The sequence below is a fragment of the Drosophila guanche genome, unplaced genomic scaffold, assembly GCF_900245975.1.
Source record: "Drosophila guanche unplaced genomic scaffold, DGUA_6, whole genome shotgun sequence".
In the NCBI taxonomy this organism is placed as follows: Eukaryota; Metazoa; Arthropoda; class Insecta; order Diptera; family Drosophilidae; genus Drosophila; species Drosophila guanche.
The window spans coordinates 16886401-16910197 of NW_022995743.1; the positions used below are offsets into that span (position 1 = coordinate 16886401).

Here is a 23797-nt window from a genome sequence, read left to right on the forward strand (position 1 = left end):
TTTCGAAGCAGTTACTCAATTACAAATCTGCTATAGGTTCGTGGAGAGCGAGCATGGCGATGGCGATGCCTTCGATGGACAGGGCGGGACCTTGGCGCACGCCTTCTTCCCCGTTTTCGGCGGAGACGCGCACTTCGACGACGCCGAGCTGTGGACCATTGGCTCGCCACGCGGCACCAATCTGTTCCAGGTGGCAGCCCATGAGTTTGGCCACTCCCTCGGCCTGTCGCACTCCGACCAGAGCTCGGCTCTGATGGCGCCCTTCTATCGCGGCTTTGAGCCTGTCTTCAGGCTGGACGATGACGACAAGGCGGCCATCCAGTCGCTGTATGGCAAGAAGACCAGCCAGCCGAAGCCCTCGAATGCCTATCCAGTGACCAGCACGCTGCGTCCCTCGTACACACCACCGAAGGTGCCGCTGGACGACAGCATCTGCAAGGACTCCAAGATCGATACGCTCTTCAATTCGGCACAGGGCGAGACGTACGCCTTCAAGGGCGACAAGTTCTACAAGCTGACCACGGACTCCGTGGAGGAGGGCTATCCACAGCTCATCTCGAAGGGCTGGCCGGGACTGCCGGGCAACATCGATGCGGCGTTCACGTACAAGAACGGAAAGACGTACTTCTTCAAGGGCACCCAGTACTGGCGCTTCCAGGGACGACAGATGGATGGTGTTTACCCCAAGGAGATCAGCGAGGGATTCACCGGGATACCCGACCATCTGGACGCGGCCATGGTCTGGGGAGGCAATGGCAAGATCTACTTCTTCAAGGGCAGCAAGTTCTGGCGCTTCGATCCCGCCAAGCGGCCGCCCGTCAAGGCCAGCTATCCCAAGCCCATTTCCAACTGGGAGGGTGTGCCCAACAATCTGGATGCGGCGCTCAAGTACACCAATGGCTACACGTACTTCTTCAAGGGCGACAAGTACTATCGATTCCACGATGCTCGCTTTGCGGTAAGCCAAATCCATTCAATCCACCAATGGATCGAAACTTATTAGGTGATTTCCTTTTAGGTGGACACTGCCACGCCTGCCTTCCCCAGACCGACAGCACACTGGTGGTTCGGCTGCAAGAATACGCCCTCGTCCACAGGTAATATTGTCGAGGGTTCGGACTCTGAGTACGAGCAGCACTCGATGGTATCGCATGCCGATGATGGTAATAGTGATTTTGATTTGGACGCAGGTGAGTGGGACCGACGTGGCGGTAGTTTTGTTTGAGCCTTGATCCTTGAGCCTTGAGCCTTGAGCCTTGGGCACCCAAAAATCGATGCAGAAAACTCTGTAAAGTCAAAAAGATCTCATAGCAATCTTGTATGAGTTGTTACTTACTTAGCGTGAAGCAAATTAAGGAGTCAAGAAACGATTACAATAATGTAAAAGAAAGAACGAAAGAATGATCGAATTACGTTTATAGATCCTATCTATATGGTATGTTTAATTAAGTGTTCTAGTATCCTATGTATCCTATGTAGTGAAATTCTATTACTCAAACTGAATGTGTTTGTCTTTTGTTACCTATGGAAGAAATACATTTTAATTCTTATTGAAAAACAAACAACAAAGAAACCAAAAAACTAATTGTGTATGTCCAATGTCTCTATCTCTCTCTCTCTCTCTCTCTCCCTGTTTACATATACATTCTGTATGTATATTTTTGTACATTTAATTATTATTTTTCTCTTATTTTTTGTGGTGTTTTACTTTAGTTTTGTTTCTGTGTTCTCAGGCTGCGCTCAGCTCGGGCCACAAGACTCTTTCCTCTAAACATTTCTACATTTTCTAACCCACTCAAGACTAACCTTAACTTTAACTCTCTCATTATGTTTGATTTTATTCCACTTGGTAGTCGGTTTTTATTATTTTAATGTACACCAAAACTAACACTGAAAACTGTTTATTAATTTTGATTTTTGGATGTAATTTTTCCATTGACAAAACCTAACCAACGCTTGTCTGTCTTCTTTGGGTGTTTGGAACCGAACTCAATTAGCATACCATGTACAAAGTAAAGTCTAAAGACTAAGGAACAAATATTAATGAAAAAGGCGGGGAAATAATCCAATATCTTGCTTACAGTTTAAAGAACCCAAAAAAAGAGATTATTCAATGATATAAACAAAGAATAAACAGCTACAGATACAACAACAAACTACTGGTCAGTCGGTCTCACTAACCGGGATCTGGGATCCCCCAGATCAAAAGCAAAACCATCTTTCTAGCTTATAAACCGCAACATTCAACGCCTCGCCAATGATCCCAGCATGAGCACCATACTATATATAACTAACTTGATTAATCCATAGAATCTACATTTATAGCAACTACTTATGGTTACTAACACACTCCTAATACTCAAACACTTTTACAACACTATTTGGTAAACACCACAATGAACCCCCTCAAAAACCAAACCAAACCGAACCACCTCTCCCCCTATCTATGGTCTAAGCGTATGTAGTTCTATAGCACTAAGTATTTATCTAGATATGTTTATAATAATATTATTTTTCCACTCTGTCCCAGACTAAAATAACCTAATTTGTACCCTGTAGTTTATGGTATTTTCCAACACTTTTTGCGTACAACGAAAAGAGTGCAACTGTTTCCTTGTTTTGGCAAAACCCCCATCGCACCGGCACAAAATTCAAATGGCTATGGCTTGGTTGAACCACCCAAACAACAAAAAACCCTCCCCCCCTACCACCTGTGATCAAATTACACACCACCCGAACACTCACTCACCTTATAAATCTCCAGCCCTGCTACCTGTAATTGCATGAATATTATTCCCACTACCAGACTAATCTAGAGCAAAGAAAACAAAAGATTTACACCTGCATGAGACAAAGGCGAGCCACGTTAACCGTTATTTGGTGTGACCCACAAAATGCTACATGCACACACACACACACAAACTCACACACTTAACACTGCATGCACGTGCCTGGGCCATAACCGTTGAATTTGCATTCGAAAAAAAAGAAGCGCCGAAATTTGTCACTGTCAATGTTCTGAATGTATGTCTGTATGCACATATATACATATGTATACATATTTCTTGCAGGCTTTAAGAGACGCGGATATAAAAACAAGAACCATTAACCACCACCACCAACAACAACAACAACAACACCAACAGCACACAGAAACAACGAAAGCAACAACTGAACGAACCATAAAACGAACTCCAACTCCGAACCACACAACACACACACACATACACTCCCACACAGGGGCACATCACTTCAGAAGAATTCAAAGTGAATGTGCCGCCGTCACTCTCTTCTCACTGCTTCTGATTCTCTCTCTTGCTCTTCTCACTGCTGTTTCTTACTTTTTTTGTGTACTCTTTTTGTGTGTAGTTGTGTACTCGCCATGCTGCTGCTGCTCCTCTCTTCCTTTTACTGTCTACTGTCTCTCTCTCTCTCTCTCTTTCCTTACTGTACATTCATGCGTAGTATTTTGCCGTTGATCGATTGCTTGTTTGCCCCTCGTCATCGTTATCGCCACAAACTGTCGCGTAGTTGTATGAGCATCTTCCTTCCTCCCAACCTCCCTTCCACCACATGCCACGCCCACAGGGCACACGCTTCAATTATGATTGTATATATTTTGTTGCTGAATTGTTAATTTATTATTTACAAATTTCATTTCATTATTTTTTGGAACAACCCAAAAAAAAAACACTTTTAATTGCTTGCGGTTCCTATAACGAGTAGTGCCGCAAGTAACGAATCAGGGCGTGCTGCCCGGCTGGATGTGGAGCCTCACGAACAGGTTCTTCTAGGGGAATGATTCTCCTCGTGCTCAGCCATCTGCTCTGTCCAGTCCATCGTCAATGTGTGTGTGTAGCCTGTCCCAGCATTAGGCTGCTGTACAGCATTTGTACATTTGTATCCATCGCTTGAGTGATCTCTGTCTGAATAAAACCGAACAAACAAACAAACAAACAAATATATATAAAAAGAAAGACACATATAAAACATGCCACGCCCAAGACCTGCGCCGCTGCCGAATCGCCAAGCCAATCCAAGCCAAATAAATGAAACGAAACGAAACGAAACTCAATTACGTTTGCGCACATAGTGAAGAGTATGTTGTATCAATTATTATTATTTATTTCTATCCTCCCCCATTAAGTTTACTTAAGTTATTCAACTCTTGAACTTCTCTCCCAAACCAAACAAAAAACACCCAATCCAAAAATACCTTTAGCTTAGTTGTAAGTCCACTTGTGCACCTAAGTACCTCAAGCTTTAGCCTTTTATATACTTAACTAACTTGATTTTTTGTGTTAATTATCCCCGTTTCACATAGCAGTTGGCGATCATCAGAGCAACGACGAGCCCATCGAACCGGAAGTGGCCGAGAGGACGGGTTCCGGTGCCATGTCCATGTCGCAGCTGACAGGCAGCTCGGCGGTCAGCACTGTGATCTCCACCATTCTGTTGTGCTTCTTCTCCAAACTGATTGTTAGCTAAAAGAGAGCCAGGCAGAGCAGGCAGCCAGAGACATACATACATGCTTAGGAACAAAACTGAACTCAACTGAAAGCCGAAACAACTCGAGTAAAATTTCTAAAATTTTACCGCACGTTGCTTGAAATTCATATGCGCAACATCATATCATATCGAATACAGTGAGAGGAAAAGCTTAAAAATACCCCCAAGCAACACACACAAATTTCAAATCAAACAGAAGCGATCCGATCCGATGCGATGCGATCAGCATGTGAAGCAGGTGCCTTATCAAATATATCTTTGTTGTTGTGTAAATAAAATCAGCCTTAAATATATAATACAAATAGTTGATAACATTCCGCATTCGAAACGACAAAGCAAAGCAAAGCAAACCAAACCAAAACCAATCCAATCAGGAGTCATGTCATAGCAGAAATTCTTATTGTCTAGCGTCTACCCCGTTTTTGGTAATGACAAATTGCGATATTAAATTTAACGAGCCATATGCCAGGAACTAGATAGAATGAAAATCAAACGGAAAAACAATAAATGAACAATTCGACGAAGCCCTATGTTAAATGTAATTTATGTAGTTTAGATATAATTGTTAATGTCTGCACGTGGAACACGGAATACCAAGAGGTTATAAAAGTTCTTAAAGCTGTGTAAGCAAACGGTCGTCGTCAATGTTTTAAGTTGTAAGTTTTTGATTGAACAAAAAGTGAATAGACTTGACTTGACCCGTCGTATCATCATCGAGTACATTTGAATATTATATAAGCGATATTTAAGGCAGTCCGATAAGCGATATTTGTTCGGGTTTAATATTTAAAACCGAAATATTATTTAATTTACGTATTATTATGTGTAATAATTTTGATGTGTAATAATTTTATTTTCTATACTATAAATGTACGCTGGAAACGAAAGAGTCAAAAGTGAAAAGCAAAGACGAAGAAGAGAAGAACAAATAAAACAAAACCTAATAATAATAATATACAGCAGACTTCTTGTTGTTATTTACATAGTCGACATTGCAGCACAACCAACCCCAACATGCAACCATTACGGATCGATGTCGGTTTCCAGCTGAGCGTACAGCTCCTCCAGTCGTGCATCCTTTTCCGGTGAGGCTTGGGTGGCCTTTGATGCCTTGGTCTTGTCTTCTGTATGTTTTGGGCTTTTGGCGAGACCTGAAAACAGCCGGCCAAGAAAAAATGATTCTAAGTAGTACAGGAGGAATGACATGACAATGTTAGGGTCAAGGATTCGCTTCAATTTACTTTGGGCCTTTTTAAGATCATTATCCTGGCGCAGTTTGTCCGTGGGCAGCGTCGTGGGGGGCTCTGTGGTGACCTCTGGCAGACCCAAATAGGCGCACTCCGCTTTGATGTCTTGCATGAGGTGGACGGGCGTCGGAATCCTAACATGCGTGCACAATTCCGGATACGAGTTTGGCTCCAGTTTGGGCGTCATATCTGCTCGAAATCGTTACACAAAAAGGCATTATTTCCCGATTGCAATGCAACAGATTGGTGTGCACTGCTACGCACCTAAAATTTCTTGTTTGGCCTGCAGGGTCTTTATGATGGCTCCATACTCGGCCATTTGTAGCTTCAGTTTTTGAATCTCCAGCTCCTGCTCACTCATTTTACTCTTGCGTTTGCCCTTCTCCTTGGTGGCACCATTCGAATCCGAGCAGTTTCCATCGCTATCGCTGATTGTGATGGACTCAAGCGGTGGCGGCGAGATAACCTTGCAGTCCACATCCGCCGCATCGTCATCGTCGGTGGCCAATGTGTTGATTGTCACATTCGATGTGGTGCGCGGCAATTTGAGCAGGACGGGACGCTTTTTTAGACGCCGAAAGCGAACGGTTAGGGTGCGGTTGTGTAGAGGAGTGCCCGACAGTTCCTTGAACGCCTCTCTGGCCAGTTCGGTGGAAGCGTAGCGGACAAAAGCGTATCGTGCACGCTTCTCCCTCCTGAGGACGCCAATATCCACCTTCGAGGACTTGGCAAAGAAACCCTTGATGGCCGATGTGGTCATGCTGAATGGTATATTGGACACGTACAGGCACCACGGGTCAATCGATGTAGCCTCCTCCTCTTCGGAAAAGGCTTTGCGCTCTGCCACCAGAAAGCCGTTGCTGAATCGCACCTTGTTGATAGCGCTTATTGTCGTGTCCACATCCGCTCCTGCCTTCAGGTGAGCCAAGCAGTAGCGCGGCTCCAAGTTGCTGGGCAAACCCACATCTCTGATTGCCGGGGATAGTCCAGTCACCATGGATGTCGTTATTTCCTGATCAGGAAAGCGAATAATCAGCACAACGGCGGCAGCATCTTCACTGGACTTGGAGACGAACTCGCGCTCCAGCTCCAAGCACTTTAGCGAGTCCTCTTTACGTATTTTAGCCATCTCCCGACGCGACAGTCTGTTTCCGTGGATATCTAACCCAAAAAATAAACTTTCATTACACGCAAAGGAGAATTCGGACAAGAGTGCCTGTTACCCTTCTTGTATAGAGAATTCCTATCGAATTCCGGGAGCGAGACTGTCTCGCAGTCAGAATTGATGGAATCTGCTAGCCACGAGCCGGGCTGAGCTCGAATGGCGGCTGAGGAAATGTCGGACATGCATGCCGGCGAATTCGGTCCAAGGTGTAAGGGATTCCCATCGCCCGCCGGTTTCTCGTTGCCGTTTTCCTGGTGGTGGTGCTTCCTAGGTCGTTTGTGGTCTGCTCCGATGTCCGGCATCGGCGGGGAGCGTTTCAAATCCATAGGTTATAGAAAACTGAAATTTTGTCTATTTTGATTTTTGTTATTTTTGCTCAGCTGTACTTCAGAGTTGTCAGGCTTACGAATCTGATTCAGTTTTTACTTTGACTACCAGTGCTGACAGAGTTTTACATCAATACAAGATAGATTTGAAAAAAGCCATTCCTTAATTTTCTTAAGTTTGAACCATAATTGTAAGATTGTCTACAATCTAGTATAAGAAAGTTCTGAAAACCTGCTAATCTTATGAACAATCGATATATTATTCGAATAAAAATATATTTATAGGGCTAAGAATCGTAAATTGCTGATAGTTTGAGAAAGAAAAGCATAATCTAATAATATGATTATCGTTGGTATGTTTTTAAGGTAAATTTTTAAAATATGATGGTATATTTCTGAGGGTCAGAGGGTAGATTCTATCGATAACTCCGACGTCAAGAACAGCTGTTTGAGCGTAAAAATGTTAAAACTATTACGAGCCTCGAAACTTATTAATTCAGGGCCCAACACCGGCGCCGGTCTCCGCAGAAGCCTCCAGTAAGTAATTGGAAGAATGCATCTTTCGTAAATTTTTATTAAAACGGCACGATTTTATTCAGGACAAGCACCCTGCGATGCAAGTGGCGAACTGCGGCGCAGACCCCCGATGTGGAGCGAAAACTTCTGTTTGATGATCAGCTGCCGGAAAGATATAGATTAGTGTACCGTGCTCCCCTAGAAGCCTATGTGAGCTGGACCAAAAACGTGTCCACGGCGACGGTGTCGATCCTGGGCCTGGTGGCCGCCTATCACTTTAACACCAGCATGAACCTGGAGAGCATAACCCAAAAAATCAACATATCCATGCTGGTCTCCCACGAAACAGATTTTTATTACTTCTTGGCAGGATTTGCGCTCATTAACCTGGCCATACGCACATTTGTGGCCAAGTATCCCCTCAGGATTTATAAGAGTGCCGATAAGTAAGTTTTGCAAGCGGAATATCTCTGTCTCCATGGCTAAATCCCGTCTCCGACAACTTTCAGATATGTGGCTGTGTATGGATCCCAGCTTCCGTTTGGCACTGTGAAGCACTATTTCGATAGGGGACAAATTTCAGAGTACAGGAACGTGCTGAATCCTTGGAGCCACATCATGTACAGGCTGGGCAACCGCTCGTCCATGCTGCTGGTCGATTACTTTAAGACTCCGTCCGAGTTTCACCAGCTCTTTGAGGAAAAGTGAAAATGTGTAGCTATGTTTTTGAGTTATAAACTGAATATATTTTATATACATAGGTACCATGTATGTACATGACGATCCTTAGATACGATTTCCTTGGTGCTTGTGTGGCGCCACCTGTAGGTCCTGGACATTAGTGTGGCGCTACCTGGCGAGCGGTAGCGGAGTATATTCTTCTTTCTATATGTAGGTAAATATATGTAAATAGTATATAATAATATTTTTACATTCTACATGGCATCCACTACATATCTACGACATTTTCGATATAGAATTTCAAAATACATGATGGAATGAAATGTAATAGGAAGTAAATCTTAAGATCTTCAAGACAATGTCTGTCTGGGCACTGTTGCGCAATCTTCGAATCCCTATCCCTGAGTTGATAAATCTTTCGAAGTAATTTTGAATTACAGATTGTTCGTAATGTTCTGAGCAGAGAAAGTTTGTGTTGGTGTTTTTCGTGCTGCCCTGTGTGTCTGTGCGGTGTTTTAACTTGCCACTGTCCATCGAATTGGCACACACACGCGCCAGCACTCTTCTTGCTCTCTGGCTCCATTCCCGCCAAGTACTTTGAAATAAATACTCAAAAATAAATACTTTTAATACTTTTTTCCGACTTTTTACGCGTTTTAAACTCTTAGCCAATCAACATTTCGAAAGTTAGGCAGTGCTGTAAAACAACCTTAAAAGTGCCGCCAATGTTAAATCTAATTAATCTGAGTCCATATGGTTCACTTTGCTCTGGCCATGAACAAAAGTGAGAGATTCCTCTACGCCCCTCTAATATTATTTTAGCAAGGTTTTTTCGAGTTGCTGTCGAAATTTAATAAGCCATGGTAACATGGTACATGGTACGCCATTCAGTACTGCTTGCATGTTTGAATGAAAATCTTCCCCATAACTTTGTTTTATGTGGCTGTAAATGTGGTTGGTGAGGGTGGAGAATGGAGTATGTGGTATGTGGGCACAATGACAGCGCCCTATAAAATATTAAATGAGAAAGAGGCGAGTGCGGATGTGATGTAGTAATTTCATATTGCTGAATCCATGTAATGGGATAAGTCTCTACATTGCGGATGTAAATACATCAATACATATATGTACATATTAATATGTTTGTATGTACTTGCATGTACTTTCAATGTTACATCTCTCTGTAACGGCGATAACCAAGAGGCAGGCTGTGACTGTAACGATGGGAAAACCGAAAAAGCTCCTTGATGGCCAACAGCAACCCCCAGACGCCAGCCCCAATTCCCATTCCACACCACCGCCCCACCATTTGGCGCATGTGCTAGATTCCTTCCGCAGCTGCTGCTGCCCCTGCCGCTCCAATGTTTCCTCTTTTATCGATTGACCCAATTCGAGTGTACATACATACATATGTAGATACATATCTATGTACATAGTGGGCCTGTTTTTTATCTTCCGCCAGTTTCTGGCCTGCGCCATTATCTGGGCTGCGTATAATGTTTATCTGCCCCCGCACAGTTCCAGTGCCTTGTTTTTCTTGTCCTTACAACGTCCTTTCCAAAACGGGAACGAAACGGCAATGCCTCGCACTTCTTGAAACTATTTTAATTTATCATCTCTTCCCCCCTCCTAGACACCCTTCCACCGACACATACGAAGATAAACAAGAAGAACGCCCCATAACACGGTTTGGCCTAGAAACGAAAGATAGGCGAAAGAAATCATGGAGAACATGCATACATATATATCACACACAAACATATGTACATAGCTCCGATGTAAGCTTTTTTTCGATCAACGAAGAGCTGGAATGATTATGCTGCCTAAGCATAAAACGTCTACATATATACATATGTACATATTTATCTACATACATTCATACATATATAGTTACATATGTACATACATAGGCATGTTTGAAAAGACACAGAGCTTTACCGATTTGTGTGCATACATACATACACAGGTATTCATGTGCACACGACACGTGTGACTACTTTCCCCACTACTGTACCACTGCGACAACTACAACTGAACAATTTAACAGCTGTGGAACAACCAACTTTGATCAGCGTTATTAATTCAAAATGTGTACATTGGGCAAACGAACAATTAAAATATCATGTACATATATGTATGTTGTTATGTCTGTATGTATGTACATTTGTCCATATGCATACATACAACCATATGTTTCGCTTTTACAGGGAAAAAAGTACATAAGCTGCAAGAGCTTTTACAGCTTATCGAAACTTGAACACGAACACAGGCATATATATGTATGTACATACATATGTATGTATATTGTGTGTAGCGTGCCGCTGGGGGGAAGCAACAAATAAACTAGTTTGTAGCTTGCGTTGCTCTGTCGCTTTGTCGCCAGTTGCCAGCGACCTATTTACTAGCTACATACGCAGGTACACACAGCAGATGCATACATACGCAAGTACATCTGTATCCACTAGCAGCCAGTAGAACAAATAATACTTATTGGAATGCAGCATGGAACAATGCAAAAAATGTGAAAATGAATAGCCCCACCGAAAGGCAATTACCATGGAGTCTCCGGGCTGATAACACTGCCTGATATCTGGTGATGGTGGGGGCTTTTGCGATAGTTTCGTTTGCTCTGTGTCGCTGCGACACTGATAAAGTCAATTAGCACTGAACATGAAACGAGCAAACCTAGAACCACAAAAAAGGCAAAGAGAAGAAAAGCGAGAAATTTAATTAATTAGTTTCAAGTGAAACGCCCCTAAACACTCCCACCCAGACAGCCAGAGGCCACATCATCATGATGAGTGGATTTAATTGACGAAAACTACAACCGGGAAAGTAGTGTATGTAGTTGTGGCCGCGTTTTAGAGCGAGTCAGCAAATTGCTCGACGGTTGTTAACACGGCCGTTGGCTATTTTTACTTGCTGATGTAATCACCTTTTCTCTCGCCCATCACCGTGGTCGCGCAGAGTTGCATCTATCCAAAGGTTCACCCAAAAAGCAAAGGCAGACGACTGCTACTCGCGAAGGTCCAAAATCAGTTTTGATTTATTTTCGTCAGTCAACGGGGATCGGGTCGACCCACAAATACTCTACATAGTTAAGAGAGCATACAGAAGAGAAAGCAGGCATACATATACACAGGAATAATTATGTACAAGGAAAGCTCTTTTGGGCGGTCACGTACAAAACATGATGAACACATCCCATCACTTGGCTAAACTTGATCTAGTAGTGTCCGCTCAAGAGAGCCCTCACTGTATCACACACGAGATACATTTAGCTTAGAAATAATCAACTTAGAGCGGAATATGGGGCTGTCAATCTGATCTTTCGGGACTGAAGGCAGTGTCGGCCGTAAAGTTCTCGCCCTTCGGACCGAGATCAGTAGCGTAAACGTGGGCCGGCGGCTTGAGCAGATCCTCGCGCCTTCGTTTCAGTTCCTGACGCGAAGAGTTGACTCTCTTGTTGCGTTTCATGTTGGTGAAACGCACATAGATCTTGCCACGGCGTTCGGTTCGGTAATAGTGCAGCTGCTCCTTGGGGAAGAGTTGCAGGATCTCGCGCTCCAGAAGGTGGCTACGTTGCAGCGTCAGGTGCAGCTGGTTGTCCTCATAGTAGCTGCAGATCAGCTGGATTAGCAGCAGCCGTTGTACTGCATCTAGAGCCTCCTGCTGGCCCAGGCGTTCGAGCAGCGACTGGCTTTTCATTCCGCTAGCCTGCAGGATGCCCAGTACAGTAACCACATGATCCTCGCCCTGCACTTGGTCGCCGCTGTCCTCCTCCTTCACGTTCGTGACAAGCGTCGAACTCAGGATCTCGCTGGGCTCCAACTGGGACTGCATGGGCATGTGGAAGGTCGCTTGTACTGCCTCGCTGGGATCGGTAAGTGAGACGAGTGGCTCGGACGGCAGTGTCTTGGCCAGATCATCGGACTTTCCACTGTCCCCGACGCTGTCCGACTGCCCGCCTATCTGGGGTTGGCAGATAATGGACGGTGCTGCCGACTCCGCGCAACGACAACCCTGGCAATGCGTCTGACTCTGTCCCTGAAGACCCTGGAGCGGAACGTTTAGCCAGCGCCGCCAGCGCTCCAGGTGATGCTCGAAGCGTATGCGGGTCCCGAACCGAAAGTTGCTCAGAAGCTCAGCCAGGTGATGACGTTTAATCATCTGCAGTTCGTCCACGTTGATGGCTTCATCTGTGAATGTTAGAGAGAGGCGGCAAATGCCATTACAGTTAAACACGCTCTTGTGCTCTCCACGTCTGTTGCAGTTTCTCTTAGTGCTCTCTTGGCTTGTCACCTTGCAAGTGTGGAAGGAGATCGGCAACATCCCATGATTGCAGCAGCTCGCGCAGCTCCTCGTATTCTTGCTCCTTGGCCATTTTCAACTGTGTTGCTGTGGGTGTGTGTGTGGAGAATGTTACTGTCTGCCTTTGCCCTGCGCAAGGAATGTACGGATGTAGATTCATACGGGCTACAGCCGGGCGTACATCCTTTCGTCACGAATGAGAGCGCAAGAATGAATTTTGCAACAGGCGCGTCTGTGTCTGTACCTCTACCTCTCCACCTTGTGCCGGGCCATAGAGCAAACACTCGCACACACACGCATATTCTCGTTCGTCGCTCACACACGTTTGTATTCTGTGTGCATGTTTATGTACTGTATGTACAGTCAGTTTCATCGTTTCGTTGTTTTCGCGTTTTATTCTTCATCGTTTGTTTCGTCGTTTCGTAGTCGCTCGTCAGCTGCTGCGCTGCTTGCCAAGCAACTCAACTCAACGAATGCCATACGTACCTATGTATGTATGTATGAATGTATTTATGTAAATGTTTGCACAGTATGTATTCGTAATGTTGTTGTGGCCGTTGTTGCATGCCATATACGTACATATGTGTATAGATATGTACATACAAAAGTATGCATACATAGACTTGTTGTTTATTGATAAATATTCGCACTAACTAAGCGGGGCGGACTTGGCATCAATAACCCAGACAACGTCGATCGCTTTGTACTCTACATTCTGATAGTTAGGCAAACTTCATTGACTTTTAATTATTATTCTAAGTACAGTAGTAAGCAGTACTAAGCTTTTTGCATCCGTTGGAAGTCTACAGTGAAGTTGACATTTCTCTCTTTTTGGTTTGTTTGGTTTCTCTTGTCGTGCCTCTCATTTTTGATCAGGCTGCACCGAACAATGCGAGAGGTTCATGTGCAGCCTGATCAAAAATGTAACCTCAAGACGTCATCAACATCCATGGGATGCGTTGTCATCATCATCTTCTGCCGTCGTCGTGGCTCGTAAGTAGCCACCAACGCTAGGGTTCAATGGACTCCGCTTTTGTAAATGTTTTCCTTTCTCCGCTCCCTCATTCTCTACATCCCTCTTTCTTTCTTGTTCTCTTTTTGTTTACTTGTCGCTGTCTTATTTCATTTTCTCTTTCTCTCTGTCTCTTTTTTGGGCTACGACTTTCCGGTGTGGAAGTTTCTTTCGGTTTCCTTTCAAGAGGGACGGGACTGCAACTTGTTTAGCTCGAAATGCCTTCATTAACGCACACACACACACACACTCGCAACCCAACACTTAGTATCAGAGAAGGGGAAGAGGAGAATCTCTCAGCCAAATGGAAATTCCATGTAATGGCGCGGATATGGATATAGCAAATGGAGTAGGGAAAATGCTCAGAAAGCGACCTCCTACTTGTCCCACATCCCTCCACAGAGTTTCGGTTTACAGTTTTCGCAATCCCTACCTGGACATGACGCCCAGCACATTTCCCAAACCCCATGAGGAACTCACTGATGTGAAAACCCAATACCCTAGCCACAAATCGAAATCCAAATTCGTAACTCAAGCAGACCTTCTAATTATCGTCAGGTATTTGGTTTTCAATTAAGCGCAAATTGTGTTCCGTTGCCAGGAGGAAGAATACACCAATTAAAATAAGATTAAAATATGATAAGCAAAAATGCATTGATTACACTCGAAAAGGAATCCCCTTGGGAGGATATCGTTCTTTAAAATGTGGATTCTAAAAATTAATTTATGCATGTGTATGTGACTTTATGCACATGTATGTATGTATTTATGTATGTTCGTTTGATCCGACCTTGACCCTTATATGTACATAAATGTACATACATACATACATAAGTACAAATTTATGTTTTTTCTATGTTTCCCACCAATATCACTATAATGGGTCTCCGCGCTATGCAACGTATTGATTACCCCTTATCCCTAATCCAACATTCTTAACGGGAACGATCAAGTAACTTTTTGACCCATTTGAAACATTTTCGCACCGTCTAGTTCCTGACAAGACACATGCTAACCGGTTAAGATTTCCATTGGCAATTGCATTCTCGAGAGAAACCGAATGTGAGAATCAGCAAACGGAACCGTTGCAACAACACCCAACTCAAGGCAAAGTTATCATTCTAATAAAAAATTCCTTCAACTCTCAGGTAAGAAAATAAATTAAGGAAACAATGAAACTTTCCCCCTCGTAGTCAGGACGAAAAGGTGGCACAAAAGCAACAGCAAAAACATGCGCAGTATAACAATGTGCGCAGTGGTTCGGGTCCGACATCCAGACATGGGTTGAGGCGGCGGGAAAAAGCCCATTTAAAGAGGGTTGCTTGTTCAGAGGGGCGCACATGCATTGGCATTTGTTTGACAAAAACTCAGCTCGGTTCCAGTAAACGACTGATAAAGGCAGCCAGACCAGACCAGGCCATGCCTTCCAATCAATTCCATTGCGGAAGTAGCAGCGAAAATTCTCTGAGCTGGAAGTGACTGCTGCTTCTTCTCGCTCTCCTTCTTATCAACTCTGCGCAGTCAGCAGCAGCAGCAGCTGGCTGGCTTTCCTGCGCACTTCTCCCACCCATGCCACAACCCAACGACTAGGAGTTGAAACGCAGTTTCAAGAGACATCAGAGGATCTCTCCCTCCGTTTGTATCTCCCCCGTCCCAACCCATCTCTTTAACGATGCTGCAGACATTCTGGGGACTAAACGCTTACGGCATTGCTTCGCTGACGTCGAAGCTGTTTGACCTACACAGGCACACCCCCAACCCCCCTGTGCATGACATAGTATATGAAAAAGCTTAAATACAAAGTTTTATATACAGTTTTATGAGCAGGCAGGGCCGTGACTGTGTGTCTGTATGTTTCAACGTGTACATAGAAGCAATTTTCGATTCAACTGCGCCAGGGCAGAACAGCAGCAGAGCCAGCAGAGACAGAAACAAAAACCGAAGCGGAGTCAATTCGCCAATCTTTATTCGCTGTTCGCTGGCAATAGACGCGCGTAAGTTTCTGCACCTAATTCCAATACTTTCCATATGTCTCAGTGTTACTTTGAGAGGGAAAGAGCGCGCGATAGATACTATTTCTTATCTACAAAATCGTAATCGACAGTTTGCTGGAGATTCTGGAATAAGTAAGTAACGTAATGTGATGGCAAAAGGTGACAGCTCTGTGAATGTGTAAAGTCCACTTTGGAGCGCTGCCAGATGTTGCCTCTGATCGGGCCCATTAAATGTTAATGGCCATGCGAAAGCTAAGTAATTGTATAAAATTAAGCAACAAAAGCTTGACTCTATCGCTAAGAAGCGATCTATTCCCATCGAACTCTATACAGAGGCTCTCTAATTAGTCATCTGAGTGGGTTATTCAAGGTTTTCCAGTTCTTCTCAGATGTATTGGAATTTAAAGTTCAAAAGCTCAACTTGCAAGGCGGATCAAAAGTGATTTCATTTCAAGGCGTCAAACGTATTTCGGATTAGAGTGGAACCAGAAACTAAACAATTAGGGTGGAACTCTAGAGTAGATACTTACTACATGTTTTAGAAATTTAAATGGAAGATATTCCCTTCCCTTCCTCAGAATTTCTTTCAAAGATTTCAAAAGCATATTGCAGCCATGGGAAAGTTGTCAGTCCATTTGTGCGTGTAGATTGTAATTGAAAGATTGTATGGTCAAGAGCCTCACAGATGGGGAAGTACCTACAGATTCGTGCCTGGAGCGCATTAACTTTTAACCCAAAAAAGAGAATACATTTTTTGTTTCTGTTTTGTGGTAAACGTAAACAGAAAAGAGCAAAAGACGAAAATTAAATGGAATCACATGCAACACACGTTCCATACGAAAGAAAGAGACAGACATAGCCACAGAGAAAGAGATCAAAGCAAAGAAACGAGGAGTGTAGGAAGCTCTGGTCAGCTCAGTTGTGTGTTTGTGTGATGGCTGCGTCTCTCTTTTTAGCTTTCGATCGTGTTCGTGTGGATATTTATGCCCAAGCATAAAACATAAAACGCAATAAAAGAAACAGCAGAAAGCAACAAAGTAGCAGCAAGAGCAGCTGTGGCGTCATAGCCAAAAATTTTTTTCACTTTCGAACTGGTTTGGTTTTCTTTTGATGTCGTCATCAGCAAAAAGCAAACACAAAATTAGTCACTTTATGCAATTTCAGCCCCCATCTTCCCCCTGCCCCCTCACAGCGTTGCTCGGCAACAAAAAAAAATAAGCAAAAAGCAGGCAGCCATGGCGAATTTATATAAGGTGAGGCAAATTTATTTGGAAACATATAAGAAGCCTAAGGCCTCACCCTACAAATATACAACTTGGCTGCTGCTGCAGCTTCGCGTGCCAAGTGGAACTGCAGCAAGAAAGGGAGAATGTGATCAATGAAGTGCAGGGGGGGGGGGGGGGAGGATTAGAGTGGGAGAAGAGCAGAGAGAGAGCGAGAGAGTTGAAGATTCCCGCGCGCAATTGCGCCAATAACCCAGTTTTCTGTTTCTAGTTGGCACTCGTCGAAGCATAACAAAAATGCTGTCGTTGTAGTTGTAGTTGTCTGTTGCTTGGAAAAAGAAGGAGAACAAGAACCAGAGGAAGTGCAGCGGCTGTTTGTAAATACATATACATAAGTATCTATAAAAGACTTTATGTTTGTGTGTGTGTATAACAAGTTTTCTAGTTGTGCAAAGTGATGACACACTTTATCACAGAAGTACATATGTACATATGTTATGAACATGCATACATATGCAAAGAAAAGTGCCTTGCAACAAAAAATAATCAGATACTTTCTTTAGCCAACACATCATACTGATTTCTAATTAGATTTTTGATTTAACAATACCCACCACCCCGAAGAAACCTTTATCATCTGTAATTTATCTTGACACAGAGTTAGCGCTTTTACATGGTTACGTGCTTGAAAATGCATTGTGTTTCGATCGAAAGGCGGAAAATTTCAGCCAAAGTGCGCTGCGCCACAAAGCTGCAATACTACAGGCACCACATTTATGTGGAAAAGGAAACGACGACAGAAAAAAAGTGAACAGCAACTTGAATGTGTGTCAGCGACAAAGCAAGCCCACACACACACAGACAAGCCGAAACGGCCATGTACAATTGCAAAAGCTTCAAAGTGCTCGCTCTCACTCACACCACAGGCAGAGCAGGCATATGTATGCATATGTACACGCTTATATACACTGTACTTGCGCGCGCGGGTCTATATAAAACTGGTTTTGTGGCCGCGTCGCGCCGCTGCTTGTAGCCGACGACGGCCGCCGCACAAAGCACTTTACACGCGTTTTTCTATTCTGTGTTTTATTCGTGCGCCTCGCGTTGCGCAGTGCGGTTCGCTCAACGCTTGTGCGCCTTTCTGGTCCCAAATCCCATCCCATCCCATCCCAACCCCAAGTGAAACGGAAAAGCAACCAAAGGAGAACACACATAAAAGAGAGACCGAAAGCAAGAATAAAACACGCTGTTGCTAACGTCGAAAATAGTCGGCAAACAGTGGCGAGACTGAGACCGGACCGTTTGTTGGTGGTTGTTTTTTCCCCCAGTGAACTTTGCCTGGAACCATAAATCATGTGGGAAAGCCAGAAAAAATAGAAACGCGGAACGGAATTTAAAACACGAAGAAAAAAAAACGCGGATTACGTAAACAGCGATAATATGAAAAGTATGGAACCAAAAAAGAGGGAGATGGAAGCAGGAACTAGCCACAAATACGCGGTGACTGGATGACACATTTCTCTCCTTCTTTTCGCCTATTACGCAACTTCCAAGTAGCGCAAAGTATAGCGAAAAGGCGATGCTGTCCTGCTCTGGCAGCCGCGTCGCCCTGTTTCTAAGGGTCTGTTTGTATGTGTGAGTGTGCTTTAAGTGTCGAAAGACATGGCAAGTCTGAAAAAAAAATACACAGTCTACATACTTTTTTCACCCAAATTCATCGAGTGAGAGCGGAAAAGAGCGAGAGAGATAGAGAGAGAGGGAAAAAAGCTCTGTCATATTTTTTATGGAACAACCAACACATTCGCGCATAGACACGAACAAACGCACACACGATGACAAAGGCGCGCGCGCGCGAATCTCACTAAACGAACAACGCTTTCGCGTTCGTCGAGTTTGCTTTGTCGTCGTTAAGTTTCAGTCGGCATTTTGCAGCTTTCGTTCATTTGTAGCTGCACACCGAACCGAGTTGGCCGCGTTTTCTCCACTGCTGTTGCCGCGACAACGACGACACCAAATCTAATGGAATTTTTTCCGCTCGCGTCTCTCGCGCTTGTGCAATTGTTTTACAAGTCTTTACACGCCTCCGCGGAGTGCTCGGTGGGTTTAGGTTCAACCTTCTATCAACGTACTGCATTCATGTGGGAGCGAGACGGGGACTCACTGTGCTTTTGAAGTAGTCAGTCTTTTTCTCTCTCCTATACAAATTGCGGGCGTATCAACATGTTGAACCGACCAAAGTGCCCTTCCCTGCATAGTTAATAATAGTTGTTAATCCAGAGTGCCTCTATATTCCTAAGCTGCCTTTTCTATGTAATTGAAATAAATAAATGCTCTCTTCCAACAGCGCTCAATAGGAAAAGAAACTGTTCGTTGGCACTTTCCAGTGAACTGTGAGCTACTACATGACTTCATTACACGTTTCATCGTTCCATTCCGCACGCATCGTTCATATTTCTAGCTCTGTCGCACGCAAGCACACACACACACAATGTTCGAAGCTCCCCCAAATATGTTTCGTTGTGTGCTTTGCTCTTCCACGAAACGTATCGTCACAGGAAGGGACGCAGCGGGAACGGACATCAAACCGTTACGACTGTTGTTCTGGCTGTCTGTTGCTAAGTCAGTCAATGATATGTACGGGGCTGCATGAAATGGAACGAGAGAAACGGAGAGACTCGAAATGAAACTGTACAATGAATGGGCAAGAGGAATACAACAAAAGCGAAACTTACGTAAACACGCATGAGGAAATATGCATACATGCCCGTGTGTGAGCGTGAATAATATTTCTAGTTTTTGGTAAAGAAGAAATCAAGTTTGCCCTCTATCGTATGATTCACTATGGGAACTGGAAAGAGAATTGGACTTTCAAATGCCCAGACCAGCCATTTTACATTTGCATGAGTGAAACGGCACGGCGGCAGTCGTCGTGTGTCATGGGACTTTTTCCCATTCGCATTCGTCAAAAATATAATTAAGATGAAATGACTAAGAGATGCTAAAAACTAAAATAAAAACTGCAATTTCCCCTGGTGATGCAACTTTTTTCAACGCAAAAATTATATAAATTGGTTTTTCTAAGCGCGTAGGAGGGTGGGTGATGAAGGACGGGTGGGTTGGGTTCAGGTGTGCGCCCCTGGCGCTGCCCCTGCTCATTACCCGAGGCAATCGGCTAGAAACATGTATTTGCATAGCCGCCGAGCTGGAGGGAGCGGGCGGGCGGGACAAAGGAACAGCGTGTCATTCCAGTTAGAATGTGGCATGATCGCAATGAGTAGATATAACCCTGCTATCAAGAAAAGATTCAAGTAATTGCGTTTGCTGTCTTGAAACTATGGAGTTTGCCTACAACACAACCACAGACGGGATATATATGATTAACAACACAGCACTAAATAATACGTTTTGCATTCAAGACTACAACTCGACTCGGCTCAGTTCGGAGTTTGTTTCTAATGCCTGCAACAGAAGATGACCTTGGGAGCCAAGAGCACAGGCAGACAACTCTCAAGTAAACAGACAAACATATCTTATATATATATGTACATACGTATGCATTGTATGTTTTATTGTCTAAGCTGACTTGTTACTCATTAGCAGCGGCATTCCCTTTTCCGCTGCTCCACCGCTTCGGTCTACCGTTGTACACGAATGACGCCATCTTGCATTTGGTGGCGATCTGTCGAAGCTAGTTTTACATGCGATATTCGACTTCGACTTCGTTGCCACTGGAAGCGTCAGCACTTGTGGCTCCAGATCCAGCACCAGCTTCCGCTCCAGCGCCACAGTTTGCATATTGATGCCGACCCTCTCTCCACATCCTAATGGCTGTCGCATTTGATCTTTGGAAGCGGTGTAATTGCGAGCATAATCCTGTCCCTCGGCCACTGCTTGCCACACATTTTTGTTGTAGCTGCGGCTGGCTGCTTGGGCTCGCATTTTGGCATTTAATAAGAAGTTAGCCTTGAAGGCAGCGAGTTTCGAATTTGGATTCAGCTTATGTCTCGGATTCTGAATCCGAACCCAGCAAAGACCAGCCCCGAGCCGAGCCGCACTTCACTTCATCCAAAGTCTCATATTCTAGTGCTCTTCCATCTGTGTGTGTGTGTGTGTGTGTGTGTGAGTGATGAATGTGCTTTTTTGTTAGCAGAAAAACAATGCTTCGTTCGTTTAGCTTTGTTTGACTCACAAGCTTGTCTTGAAGCTCTCTTTTTAGTTTTTAGTCGATCCATTCAGGGATTAGATTTGTAGTTGTAAATCCTTAATCTAGATACAGATGCAGAAATATCTTCCGTTTGGAATGACTCTCTACTTGACAGTCCCATCTCTGAGGGGTCACTATTCGTGACTTGTGCGTGGTAAGATGTTTTGGGGAAAACCCCAGAAGAAACCCCATTAATCAGTTGGGTCTGGGGGAAGTACTTTGTATCTCGTTGCCCTGTCAGCTGACAGCTCCATTCAATCGACAATTATCGTGTGCACTATTGACCGCACCGAGTGACTGACTGACTGTGCCGCAGTCCATTAGTTTAAAGATCTCTGACTAAGCCAACCCAACCACGTTCGTTCCTGCAAAACCGCAACGCCACAGTTTGCTGCAATGCCCCGAGTGTGCCTCTGCCTGTGCCACACATGGCATGCCAAGCAGTTTCAATTTATCCCCCAGCAGCAGTGAGAAGGCGATTCAACAAAATTTAAAACAATTTAGCTTATGTCACGTCTGTCCAAAGGGTAGAATAGGCAGGGGGTACGGGGTACAGGGTACAGGGTACTGTGGATAGGGTGGGGCTAGAAACGAAGAGTTTCAAGCGCTTAGAACAAAGCGCCACAAATTGTATTGTGTCACGCTCGATCTGTGGCCATGTGAGCATATGTACATACATATGTATATGCTGTACATATGTACATGGAACTATACATATACATAGGATATATCTAATGCTAGCATATAGCCAGACATGATACTCATACATAGATTGGTTCATTTAGTAGTTTGGCTCTTTTAATTATAATTAACGCCGCTTTGTGAATTAACAAAGGAGAGAAAAATGCAGCCAATGGCGGGGCCAATATGTGGATAGATGTCAGAATGATTGCCGTCCCATCGGATACACTTTATTGGCAATCCCAGAGTACACATAGAAGCAGCAGCTGCAATCTCGGCAAAGCCTTTCTGCATGTTCCCATCATGCATTTAAATCATTCACTGGTCTCCTTGTCTTAGAGCCGGACATGTCCATTGACAGATCTCGTCTCCCTTGAGCGCTCCATTCGAGTCGGCAACACACAATTGAGTGTGGACATCCTGAGCAGGCTGTCAGGAAGAGCAGCGGCCGACCGACTGGCCGAGTTGTGTTTCAATAATTAATGAGACTGGCAATGATGATGTCGAGATCCACAATCCATCCATTCATAGCCGGACATGGCCGACATCCAACTGTGCCATGACGTGCGGCAAACGCATCCAAGCCGTAAAACCTACCAGTAACCACGGCCACGGGACTCAGGAAGCGTGTGAAATCCCATTTGGCTAATGGCCAACGGCGTCAGCAGGAAAATCAACCTGTTTCGGTGGTGCTCCAACACGTTCCGCTCCCTCTCGGGCCCACTGCACCTTTCACCCAATGAAGAAAACTCGAATTCGTTTTCCACAGCGTCATCCGAAAGTGGGGCACAAGCACAGAGCTCTGTGTCTTTGTCTGCGTGTGTGTGTGTGTGTGTGTGTGTGTGTGTGTGTGTATGTATGTTTTTTTTGTGTCTGTGTTGAGTGGGAAAACTGGTTTTTTCGGTCGGGTTCTGCAACTGTTTTTGGCGACGAGCGACCGACGCGCTGACTCGCTGACTCGCTGACACGTTGGCCTCCTTTCCTCGCCTTCCAGCTGGCACTCCTTGATTTTCCACTTGCTGCTGGCTAGCTACCCTACGTCCCTCCCCCTGCTCCACCATGCAGGATCGGGTTCCACTCCAACAGCAAAGGCAAGGAAATGGGAAAAGAAAATGTTCTCCTTGGCTTAGGGATTTCCAGCGAAAAGCTTTCAGTTTCCCTTCCGAGGCGCTGGGCTCTGCCACTTGCTCTCCCCACTGAGAGGGTGGGCTGACGCTTACGTAAGCTTACGCTCTGCCCTAAACAACAGGGTGTGTCGGGGTCACCTTTGTTGAATGGTTGCTCTGCCTGTTGGGGGAGGGTGGTGGTTGCCTTTTTGGAGCCCTTTGGGGGATGGATGCGATGATATCAGCTTGTACGCCTCATTGCCATTTTGAGGGTAGCTGATTCCACTGCCAGAGGAGCTTCCAACCCCTCAACACCCGCATTCGTACCATCCTGCTTGACTGGCCAGAATGTAATCAAAACTTCTTGCATGGAAATCAATACTGAAAACTGGAGCCAGCCACACTCTGCTGATTGCTCATACGCAACGTGAGCCCAGGGAAGAACTCAATTAAAAGTGATGTATCCCCCCCATCCACCATCCACCATTCCACATCCCCTCCGTCCGATCCGTGTTGCATGCATCAACATAAATCTGTGGACAAACCTTATGGAAATGGCAAATCTCGGGCCAGCATAGGCGAGGAGGAGGACAAAGAATGTTTCTGGCTGCTTGCTTGACCCACATCGCGGAGCTGATTTGAAATTCGAATGCGGCGACGAGTTCATTCGGAGTTCAACAAACTTCCCTCCCGGGGCAACGAAGAATACGGAATACACAAATTTCTATATGGGAATTTATGCTGAAAAGACAAAGAGACCAAAAAGGGAAGCTTCAATTGGAGACACTTTTTGGCACACATTTATGCAGCACGACAAACAAA

The 23797-nt window shown here is 44.6% G+C and overlaps 4 protein-coding genes across 15 annotated transcripts in view; 2 read left to right on the forward strand and 2 right to left on the reverse strand.

The window, feature by feature from the left end:
* The window catches only part of LOC117578643 (matrix metalloproteinase-14), a 57777-nt gene extending 52764 nt beyond the window's left edge, over positions 1-5013 (forward strand). For 5 of the 11 annotated variants that reach the window (XM_034264254.1, XM_034264255.1, XM_034264258.1 and 2 more), the window contains 3 exons: positions 37-958; positions 1019-1190; positions 4325-5013. In XM_034264254.1, the coding sequence (XP_034120145.1) occupies positions 37-958; positions 1019-1190; positions 4325-4488 (1258 nt within the window). In that variant the 3' untranslated portion in view covers positions 4489-5013. Of the gene's footprint in view, positions 1-36; positions 959-1018; positions 1191-3071; positions 3184-3726; positions 4100-4324 lie in introns of those variants that run through there. The other 6 variants (XR_004573388.1, XR_004573389.1, XM_034264250.1 and 3 more) reach the window with 6 other exon arrangements.
* Positions 5014-5453: 440 nt separating this feature from the next.
* LOC117578645 (protein painting of fourth) lies at positions 5454-7325 on the reverse strand. 2 transcript variants are annotated; one of them, XM_034264261.1, is made up of 4 exons: positions 6980-7325; positions 6021-6917; positions 5751-5945; positions 5454-5660 (listed from the first exon to the last, which is right to left on the reverse strand). In XM_034264261.1, exons 1-4 carry the CDS (start codon positions 7245-7247, stop codon positions 5533-5535), a joined length of 1488 nt encoding a protein of 495 aa, XP_034120152.1. In that variant the 5' UTR covers positions 7248-7325; the 3' UTR covers positions 5454-5532. The 2 variants fall into 2 exon arrangements, with proteins under 2 accessions (XP_034120152.1, XP_034120151.1); XM_034264260.1 differs by having other exon boundaries at positions 5454-5690.
* Positions 7326-7646: 321 nt separating this feature from the next.
* On the forward strand, positions 7647-8552 carry LOC117580674. The gene is made up of 3 exons (XM_034267292.1): positions 7647-7784; positions 7847-8209; positions 8273-8552. The coding sequence occupies exons 1-3, from the start codon at positions 7708-7710 to the stop codon at positions 8469-8471; spliced, it is 639 nt and encodes a 212-aa protein (XP_034123183.1). The 5' UTR covers positions 7647-7707; the 3' UTR covers positions 8472-8552.
* A 2908-nt stretch (positions 8553-11460) lies between these two features.
* On the reverse strand, positions 11461-13046 carry LOC117590861. Its single transcript, XM_034283876.1, has 2 exons — positions 12747-13046; positions 11461-12643 (listed from the first exon to the last, which is right to left on the reverse strand). The coding sequence occupies exons 1-2, from the start codon at positions 12913-12915 to the stop codon at positions 11763-11765; spliced, it is 1050 nt and encodes a 349-aa protein (XP_034139767.1). The 5' UTR covers positions 12916-13046; the 3' UTR covers positions 11461-11762.
* Positions 13047-23797: the final 10751 nt, after the last annotated feature.

What these genes read in the sequence shown, in the direction of transcription:
- LOC117578645 (XM_034264260.1), bottom strand. Translation starts at nt 7,247, where the DNA reads ATGGATTTGAAACGCTCCCCGCCGATGCCGGACATCGGAGCAGACCAC. An exon ending in GAATTCTCTATACAAGAAGG is followed by an intron (nt 6,918 to 6,979) that starts GTAACAGGCACT and finishes TTTTTGGGTTAG; the next exon opens with ATATCCACGGAAACAGACTG. An exon ending in GGCCAAACAAGAAATTTTAG is followed by an intron (nt 5,946 to 6,020) that starts GTGCGTAGCAGT and finishes GATTTCGAGCAG; the next exon opens with ATATGACGCCCAAACTGGAG.
- LOC117580674 (XM_034267292.1), top strand. Translation starts at nt 7,708, where the DNA reads ATGTTAAAACTATTACGAGCCTCGAAACTTATTAATTCAGGGCCCAAC. An exon ending in GGTCTCCGCAGAAGCCTCCA is followed by an intron (nt 7,785 to 7,846) that starts GTAAGTAATTGG and finishes GATTTTATTCAG; the next exon opens with GACAAGCACCCTGCGATGCA. An exon ending in ATTTATAAGAGTGCCGATAA is followed by an intron (nt 8,210 to 8,272) that starts GTAAGTTTTGCA and finishes GACAACTTTCAG; the next exon opens with ATATGTGGCTGTGTATGGAT.
- LOC117590861 (XM_034283876.1), bottom strand. Translation starts at nt 12,915, where the DNA reads ATGAATCTACATCCGTACATTCCTTGCGCAGGGCAAAGGCAGACAGTA. An exon ending in TCTCCTTCCACACTTGCAAG is followed by an intron (nt 12,644 to 12,746) that starts GTGACAAGCCAA and finishes TAACATTCACAG; the next exon opens with ATGAAGCCATCAACGTGGAC.